This window comes from Ylistrum balloti, unplaced genomic scaffold, assembly GCF_031769215.1.
Source record: "Ylistrum balloti isolate Yb309-2 unplaced genomic scaffold, AGI_CSIRO_Ybal_v1 Utg369686, whole genome shotgun sequence".
Lineage (NCBI taxonomy): Eukaryota > Metazoa > Mollusca > Bivalvia > Pectinida > Pectinidae > Ylistrum > Ylistrum balloti.
The window spans coordinates 45,271-55,456 of record NW_026781924.1 but is presented as its reverse complement, the minus strand read 5'-3'; the positions used below and the strand labels follow the sequence as shown (position 1 = coordinate 55,456).

Below are 10,186 nucleotides of genomic sequence, written 5' to 3'. Positions count from 1 at the left end.
ATTTCGGCAGTTTACTGTGAATTCATACACATTTTTTGTAAATGTAGTTGTTATGCAACACAGAACATGAAGCAAACCAAAACACGGATAATATTACCTTTAACTTATGGCCTAGTCACTGATTGGTTGGGATAAACCACATGACCGGTAGCCGCTACCATAATATTATTGTATTCTGCCGGTGTCACCCGGGGTGCCTATGAAGATAAAATTGGTTCTCTGGTAAGGGAATTTTGAGATGACAAAACAGTGTAAGTTAACTTTATTAATGTTATCAATTTGTAGAAACTCTTACGCCTGTTTAAAATAATTTCTAGGAAGTCTTTATCGTGTTTAAAAGGTCTCTGAACACGTGTTGCACGTGTCTGCCATTTTGTTTTGACATTAGGTGGTCATCAACCGTAGACCAAAAATCAATCAAATCGTGACAAGTCACAAATAGGATAAATTTATTACTGTCCTTAACTTAATGTCAAGGGTTTGACTGTTTTGTTAATAGAAGTGCACACTATAAAAATGTGTGTCATTATATAGGTGATATAAGGGACGTATAATCTGTGTTCAGCGTCCCTGGTGATATATATATATATACGATGCTTTGAATGATCATGATTCAAGTCAGAGACGTATATAACATCTCTGTTTAAGTATATTGCGATTCAACTAAATCTTCATTATAATACTAGATTCCAAAAATGGTATTCAGTCGCACTAATTCGAGGGATGGTTTAAATGCCTCGACACTTTTGTAGCTTACAGATCGGCTTTGAAGCTGGTCCCAGTCAGTCTCAGTCCTGACAAAGAACAATGTTTTTATACTGTTCACTGATAGTAACTGGAACTCTTTGGTGACATGCAGATCTCCCACATTGCTAGTTTGGAAGTCTGTGTAGGAATTGACTCTAATGATACTCCCAGCTTTCCATGGTTTCAAATGTTGCTCAGACTTTATGGCTGGAATAAGATCTTAAGAGATTTTGTACAGGTAAGCTAGCCTGAGATGCGTCATTCTTGAAGGGCTGAGGTGACAAAGCCATCTTCATGAGATATGTAGTATAATTCTGGCTTCTCGGTGCTTGATTGTCTGCAGGAAGTTAATATCACCTTGCTGATAGGGGTCCGACATGATTACTCTAGTATTGATCTAACAAGGGCTATGTAAACTGTCCTCTTACTCTGCTGTGGACAGCTGCGCAGGTTCCTTCTTAAGAAGCTCATAGTGGCATTGGCTGGCTTAGTTATTTTTTCAATATGCCTGCCCACTTCAGGTCACTGGAGATGGTAATACCAAGGTAGGGTTAGAGTCAACCTGCTGTAGAATAGTGTTGCTGAGACTGTAGAGTTGGTGACTGTGGTTTGCACACTCAGTAGATGGCATTGGTGTGCCCCATTTATTGGCCCATTTCACTAGTCCCTGGAGGTCTTGTTGCAGGATGGTGTGTGGTCTCTGTTGTTGTGAATCACATGGTATAGCAGACAGTTGTTTGGGAACAGTCTGACCTGGGACCGTAACGCAATCTGGCAGGTCATTGATATGGCAAAGGAAGAGTATGGGTCCAAGAACAGTTCCTTGCAGCACACCAGGTTCCACTGGTACTTCCTCTGTCCTTTTCTCTTCAAGCACGACTCGCATGGATCTCGCAATCAGAAACTCGGTCAGCCGTTCGTGTATGTGCCATCAGCGCGAAGCTTCATGAGCAGTTTGGAGAGTGGAATGCCTTGGAGACGTCCAGTACTATACAGTCCACTTGCTGGTTTGTGTTGTGTGACTTGAGAAGGTCGTCCTAGGTTACTACGAGTTGGAATTGGCAGGAGTATCCACTTCTGAAACCATGGTTGAGGCCTGTTAGTATTTTGTTCCTCTCAAGGTGGTCCACAAGGTGTCGACAGATGATACGCTCTGAAAGCTTGCAGGACACACAAGTGAGGGAGATCAGTCTGTAATCTGTCTCCTTTCTTGAATACACTGGAGATGTTTGCAGCAACAAGACCTTTGGTAGGTTGCGGGTGCTTAGAGAGTACTGAAACATGATGCTGAGGCCTGGAGCAATGTTGTCTGCACAGGTTTTCAACACTAGTGTAGACCGCCAGGAGGATTTTTCATTGTTGTTTACCAGCCCTTTGAATGGTACAGTTGGTAAAATCCCATTCAACTTTCTGGAAGGCTCTCTTACACTCATGCTGGTGTTGACGATTTGTTGTGTTTTTTTAGCTTGCCTGTATAAGGTTTGTTTACAGTGCAGCATCTTGTGTAGTATTCAGGACGTCTAAGGCACTGTTGGTCTACTGCTTGCCAGCTTAGACGGGATGTTCTTTTCCATAGTGCTGGTAATGCTGTACTTGAATGTTGGCCATAGTTGGTCAATATTAGTGTCTCTTGTGGCCATGTCTATGATTGTTGCTGATGTTTTATTGCAATCTTGCTTGATGTTGTCCCGGTTTGCTCTGGTGAATTTGAGTATCTTCCTTCTACGCGTGTTGTTGTGGGTAGGCTTCACATCCATATCAGTCACAATGACGTCATGGTCAGATATACCAGGAGAAGATACTGAGGATTTGATGAGCGACGGGTTTGATGAAAATACCAGAACTAGCATTTTCTGTTAACGTGTGGAGGTAGTATGGATTTGTGTCCAGTATGGGGAGGCGGTATTTATCAGTGATTGTTGGATGTCGCTGTTTTATGTGCCTGTGCTCACGGTCAGGTTATGCCAATCTATATCTGAGCAGTTAAAGTCGCCAACCAGCACTTCATGTTTAGGCTTTGGTGTGTTAAATAATGTAGGAAGGGACTTGTTAAGTTCTTGTATGTCTTTATGGTTCCTATGGGGCATATAGAAGTTGCCTGCCAATATACATGTCTCTGTTGTGTGTTGCATTATCATTAGTTGTTAAATATTTATTTTGTTATCCAGAAAATCAAACACATATGTTATTTGATAAAAAAAAATTATATTGAAATATATGTATAGAACAGATTACTAATTTTCCTAAGAAATATGATAAGACCTCACGGTATAACCTCATACTAGTCTAATATATTAAACTTTGTACACAATCGTATAAATCATCCTTATTTATTTGTTTATTCGTGACGTGAAATATTAGTTTCAGCTATTGGTCTTTATAAAAATAAAAAATAAATAAAAGATATGCAATATGTAGAACATATTGTACAAGTGTTATAGATATATTCATATTTACCAAGACATTATGTCATGTTATGTTTTATAAATTACCCTTCAAATATGTTTACCATAAGGAAAGTACAGCCAGGGATGATTACCGTAATTAGGAACTGGACAATTTCTTTCAACCTTTTGAAGCCAGAGTTCTTTAACATTTCAAGACCATGTAGAAATATGCTGGAAATGCATTTATTTTCAACCATGAAATATCATTGTTCTTTTTAAATTATTTTAATTTTGCAGTTCAAAACCATATTGGCGCCAATTTCTTGGAACAAAATCATGCACAAATAATGTTCATGTATATCAATGAAACAAACCAAATCAGTAATTTCAACTGTCTACTTGAACTTTTTCATCACCAATGCAGCACATTAACAGTATAACGGATTTCAGAAATTGCATATTCCCAGTCAACTTATATTTGTAAATTTGTTTTTAAACATCTTTTTATTATTTGATTACATTACTAGACATCTGTGTGGAGATTTTATTGAGTGCATTTTTACAAAATTCCTGCAATTTATGACATGCAATAATAAACAAACTTTTAATAACAAAAAAAAGTGACATACTTTAATGAAAATCACATATGAATTGTTAAATCATTTACCTGTTTTGCTTATTATTATTGTTCTCCAATACTTTGATGCCGAAAGGAAACCGCTTTGTATGTGTTAAGGTCATCCCATTATGTCTTATGAAAAACTTTCCAATGTAAAAAGTATGAAATAAATACTCAGAGGCATGTATTGTTAATTAAGTGCACAAATACTAACTGTGAACTTATCATCAGTTAGACACAGAATAAGTTTGAACTAGAACATAGTAACAGAGAATATATATAAGTGACAATGTATATATTATTACAATGCTATCATAATTTACTAGGATTTAAACTCAACATTAAGTTACCTTGCCTTGGAGTAACATCTCTGATGTTCTGTATTATTTCTTTAATCAGAATATTTAAGCATGCACATATGTGTTTCAAGTTTTCTAAAGCTACTAGAGTTACTTGTAATATATAAATCTTATCACAATTTCCTTAGTGAAATATAGAAATTCCAAAATTATTATTTCTCACTAATGAAAAATAAAACTTTTCAAAAATTCTACCAAGAAAAACAGAACACATTACATCTTGACGAGAGATACAAAAATTTAGCCACATTCATGAAATAAATTTGTCACTACTGAACACACTGTCAAATATCTGTTCTATAAATTAGTGTAATGGAAATAGATGGATAAATATGAAGTTGAAGTAAAATGCCTATCACATATGGTTTATAAGACACTATCACCATAATACACACACTGTATAAATGTCAACAAAACTGATCCTATTGCCACATCCTTGAAATCGACTGAAATATTTATCCAGAAATAAAAATTACAATCATAACTATGTTTTACAAGGTCATTAAAATGAGGCAGAATTAACAAATAGCACTTCTAAAGTCACATAAAATGTTGATTTTCCAATCTCGCGTAAATAAAGACAATGTTAACACCCAGTAATAATTGGGAATTCCTCGATATGTTGAGTTAAAGATAATTGTAGCAGTATTTCTATCCCTGTCGTCTTTACCATTGTGGATATTTAAACTCTAGAATACGGCAACAAGAATACCAATTTATTGCCAAGTCTTTGGTTACCAACGTTCACCGCGGTCTCTATATAATTACTAACCATCATTAGAAACCCAGGTAGGTATTTGGTTACCAACGTTCACCGCGGTCTCTATATAATAAGTAACCATCATTAGAAACCCAGGTAGGTATTTGGATACCAACGTTCACCGCGGTCTCTATATAATTACTAACCATCATTAGAAACCCAGGTAGGTATTTGGTTACCAACGTTCACCGCGGTCTCTATATAATTACTAACCATCATTAGAAACCCAGGTAGGTATTTGGATACCAACGTTCACCGCGGTCTCTATATAATTACTAACATTCATTAGAAACCCAGGTAGGTATTTGGATACCAACGTTCACCGCGGTCTCTATATAATTACTAACATTCATTAGAAACCCAGGTAGGTATTTGGTTACCAACGTTCACCGCGGTCTCTATATAATTACTAACCATCATTAGAAACCCAGGTAGGTATTTGGTTACCAACGTTCACCGCGGTCTCTATATAATTACTAACCATCATTAGAAACCCAGGTAGGTATTTGGTTACCAACGTTCACCGTGGTCTCTATATAATTACTAACCATCATTAGAAACCCAGGTAGGTATTTGAACGATTTGGATATATATATATGTGCAACACACGTCCATGAGAATATACATGTAATAACTTGCTCTTTCATTTTCAGACATGAAGAAATTCCCTTGGTAATATTCCGCGCACCTGTTGCATTTAAGAAGCTAGTCCTCAAAGCGGTTCACCTATAACATCCTCAACTTCACTAATGGAAGGAGACAGTCAGATGGCATCTTGCATGGAATCGTTTTTGAACTGTTCATTGTCACTGGATTATTGTTCCATGGCTAAAGCAGGATGGCGTTACATAGGTATGTTGATGCTAAAATCCCTGAGAATATTTGAATTATAAACAACAACAAAGTATCAGTTAACGAATTACTTCAGTTTATTTTCATGACCATAAAACAAACGAGGGAAAAAACAGAAAGAAAAAAGTTATTTCATAAAAATGAAAGTTCCAAAGTGACAGATACATAAATTGTAATCAAATACCATTTAACAAATGAATTGAAATGATGCATCTGTACAAAGGTGATGGACATGTCCAGACCATGTGCTGCAGGATGATTGTCAGGAACTGGAAGGAAACATATGATCCCTGGAGGCAGCATGCCATTCTTGATCCCTGTTGTTCTTTTCTCAAACAACAGAAGGACCAGGATTTCATCAATATGGTTCAAGCTGATTTGTCCACAGTAGATGTACGAGTATTATGTTTAATACGATGTTAGATGTTGCGGATGATGTGTTGGTAGTATTGTCCATTTTACTGTTATATGGTTTGATGATCATGATCCTAAATAACTTCATAGTGCTCTCTGTAATTTCTTTCCTTGGGGAAGAAGGGGGAGATTCGTCTTGAAATGAATGTTGTGAATATTATAATTTAGGTGTATAAACCGAAGAATTAATGTAATCACTTGGTCATCTTATGAATCAAAAGAAAATAAAAGATTGATGATTTCAAAGCAAATGTAACTGAAAACTAGTCAAATATCAATTGGTTTACACAACAATCCTTATCAAATGATTTGCTAAATTCACCAAAATCTATTTTAATAACATTCTTTAGATAAAGTAGTTTGTGCTGATGTTAGAACAAAGTTTTGGACTACCGTTACATATTGCATTGTGTGTTTGTATGCAGAATGAACAACTTGAACAACAGTCTGCAGAGCTTAGTCCAGAGGAGGAATCTGGTAAGATTTGTCTCCGCTTTCAAGGTGTGATTATTAGAGCTGTGTATTATAATTAGGCAGTTGTAAAAAAGAAAAACAAACAAAAACCAAAAAACCATATACTGTACCAATATGTCAACATAATCCAAATCAAAACTCAAATTCAATTTTAAAAAAAAAAGTTTTTTTTGGGGGGGGGGGGGGGGGGAACGGCAATATATGAACAAAATATGCAAAATTAAAGGAAGAATAAGACCAGGTGTTCCGGAAGTGAAAGCGTCTTCTGCTTCATCAACAACACCCACCATGTAAACCTTGGTCAATCCAAGGTAAGTAATGTCATGTTCTCAAATGAGAACAACGTATACAACAATGAAACCAACAGGCAAACTAACGAGCATCAAACATGTCCAACTTCCTACCACACAAAGAAATAGAATATTTCTCAATGAGACCACTGTGACGATCGTAAAACTTCCCCATAATTTTCATTTACCTGCATCTTTAATATCTAGAAATATTTTCATCCATGGTGATTAGCATCTTTACATTTCTATGGCCAGCTATTTATGTGATAACCTCGTGCATCATTTTGATCTATATATGAAATGTGTAGTTATTATGTATAATACAAGACATGTTGGTACAATTTAAATTTCTAGTGCAGAAGGTGACGACAAACATGTTGACACGTAACACAAATGGGTTGATACAGATGTCAATTTTTTTTTTAACACCAGAAATTAACAAAAATCAATTGTTGATAGCTTAATATTAATTATTAATAGAAGTAACTTGATTTTCGAGGGGAAAAAATGGTTAAAATTGAATTAAAATAATGAGAAGACAATACATGCTCTTGCATATCTTTTGTGTCATGGAAATGGGATGTGTAATACATTCCTTTGAAAAAATGTTCATGAAGATGATTATCTTGTCAGATTGTTGTACAAATACAGATACAGTAGAGCTCAACAATGAATTAAAATGCATCATACAGCTGTTTCCTCCTTCTAGGTCTCGTCAGTGATGCCTAGAGCTTAACTTTGGCAGCATAGGAGGTGACTAAGGAAAATTTAAGGTCATCGAAAGAATGTCATAATCGAGATGGAAACATTAAATACAAAAATACATTTACAAAAAAAAAATTTAATATGGCAATAGTATGCATCTTTATTTTAAGAAATTTGTATACATCTTGTCTCATTTTTGCCATTGCAGAATATAAGGTGTTGTTAAAGGTGAATGACAGGAGAAAGAAACGGCAGTATTGCTTGGTATGTGAAGAAGAACCTCGAGCATTCAGTTACTTGCCTTGCGGACATTTTGCTTGCTGCCTATGTTGTGACCCTGCACAACTTAAATGTCCTTCATGTAAAGTGATCATAAGTCAAAGGATAAGAACATTTTTGCCATAACAGCTGGGATCAGAGAGACTACGATACATAGTCATAGGGTGGTCGGGTGGCGCAGTGGTAACGTACTCGCCTTTCACCTAGCCGACCGGGGTTTGATTCCCGGAACGGACGTGAAAAGGTAAGGGGTCACCTGCTCGACCACGTGGGTTTTCCCCGGGTACTCCAGTTTCCTCCCACAATAAGACCCCATGCGCGCTTACATCCGGGCCAACAAGAGTGATTAGTATAAGTTGACATAACTTGTTTCACAATTGTTGTAAAATAAAGAAAGTTTATATTATTATAGTCTTATCAAGGAGGGTGTACCTACCTTTTATTGTAATTTATTTAACAGTAATTGCTAAATATCCTAACAGCTATTAATAATCACTCATTTTGGCCCAAATGGAAACATGTGAAGGGCCAATTGTTGGAGGAAACCAGAAGGGAAGTTAGACAATATTTTGCTTTAAAATGCTACTCTTTCTTAATGCTGCATGGATTTCAACCAAATTTGGTCTGTAACATCATTGAGAGTGGGAAATTTTTTCTTAAATTCAGAAAGTTGATTTGACCCCTAGGGACTTTAGGGGCATGGGTCGAAAAGGGAAGTGAGACAATATTTTGCTTCAAAGCGGTACTCCTCTTTAATGCCATTGTAGATTTCCACCAAATTTGGCCTGAAACATTATCTGTGAGTGAAAATGATATCAAGCATGCATGAAGTGATCCTGAGATTTTCCTGACCAAATCTTATTTTTACGCTTTTGTCCAAAATCCAAGACAGCTCATCTAGAACAAATAGTCTGAACTACTCCTCAAGTTTCGTTCACACCGATGATAAAAGTATTTGGTGTTTGATTTGTTGAGGGAAAGAAAGAGATGTTCTGTTGTTATTTTTCAGTCTGATCAAAACTTCAACATAGTAACCACAGTAGTCATTTTGTATCATGATTGTGCAACTGCTTTTGATAAACAGAACCTACTATTTATGAGTGTCTGATACTTTCAAGGAATGTTCAAAATTTGAATTCATCGGATTTGTCTGATCACCATCAGTGAATTCTGTGGTTTGTCCATCCATTTTTTATGATGGTGTACTTTTTTTTATTTAACTTAGATGGATCAAATCATTTCTAAATTTTCTTTGATCAATATTTTCTGTTGAGGATTTGTTAATTTATCTCATTGGGGTTTTTAATTTTTTGTTGTGATTTTACAATTTTATATAATCCTATGCAACAGGTGTTAATAACTGTTAATGAAAATTCATTATTAATGATACTGAGTGGTGATTTTTAAGTCATGACTGGTAATTGTTATGACTGAGCTGTGTAGCTATGGTCTGAAAATGCATGTCAAAGCTGGAAAGTATCATATGGTCTTTGCATGATATGAGAATAAGTGTTATTCATAATTGCTATAGATACATAAAAACACTGAAACTTGTTCATAATGATTTCATTTAAATTTCATCTGGTATACATAAAGGGAGGTAATTTGGGTGTTCTTGTGGTTGAGAATTTCAGCTGTTTTCAAAGGAATGGTATCACTTGGAAATCTGTTCTACAGTAGGTAACAGTTATAAAATAAGTCAGTAACAACCTTAGAATGTATTTAGACTGGATTTCAGGGCAATTCCAATAGTTTAATGTGTGGTATGGTATCCATGGTAACTAAGAAGGAAAGTATGAGTTTTTGAATTCTGGATGTATTCTCTGTTTTGATAATTTTTACTCAATAATGTGTGTGTATTTCTCAGACTGAGCATATAGTCATGTCAATATTGTCATTAAGTAACACTTGCATAATTAAAGCTGTAAAATATACTTTTTTTTTTAACAATATTGGAATCTTGTAGAGTTTCTGATAATCACAGGAGGGTAGGGACAGTAAGCATAGATGTATGTGATGTCATACACATGACTTTTAAGAATATCTGATGTCATATCACTGTTAATTAATTTTCAGAAATGTACTGTTGACATCACAAGTTACTATGACGTCATAAGCAAGACTACATATATATAGTATCACTCTACTTTTCTGTTATCTAGATTTACAGAAGCACAAACTACTTGATTCAGTTTCAATTGCAACTTTATTCAAGAAAAATTAAGGCGTATTGAAATTAAAATTTTTCAAATTACCTCCCTTTATTCCTAATTTGAGAGCAGAATTGGTCAAAACACACC

At 35.5% G+C, this 10,186-nt stretch overlaps 1 protein-coding gene across 1 annotated transcript; it reads left to right on the top strand.

Annotated features, from left to right (window-relative positions):
* Positions 1-218: 218 nt before the first annotated feature.
* On the top strand, positions 219-8,065 carry LOC132564992 (baculoviral IAP repeat-containing protein 8-like). Its single transcript, XM_060229599.1, has 5 exons — positions 219-251; positions 5,526-5,724; positions 5,948-6,117; positions 6,564-6,615; positions 7,816-8,065. The coding sequence occupies exons 2-5, from the start codon at positions 5,622-5,624 to the stop codon at positions 8,010-8,012; spliced, it is 522 nt and encodes a 173-aa protein (XP_060085582.1). The 5' UTR covers positions 219-251; positions 5,526-5,621; the 3' UTR covers positions 8,013-8,065.
* The last annotated feature ends 2,121 nt before the right edge of the window (positions 8,066-10,186 follow it).

What these genes read in the sequence shown, in the direction of transcription:
- LOC132564992 (XM_060229599.1), top strand. Translation starts at nt 5,622, where the DNA reads ATGGAAGGAGACAGTCAGATGGCATCTTGCATGGAATCGTTTTTGAAC. An exon ending in AGCAGGATGGCGTTACATAG is followed by an intron (nt 5,725 to 5,947) that starts GTATGTTGATGC and finishes ATCTGTACAAAG; the next exon opens with GTGATGGACATGTCCAGACC. An exon ending in TAGTCCAGAGGAGGAATCTG is followed by an intron (nt 6,616 to 7,815) that starts GTAAGATTTGTC and finishes TTGCCATTGCAG; the next exon opens with AATATAAGGTGTTGTTAAAG.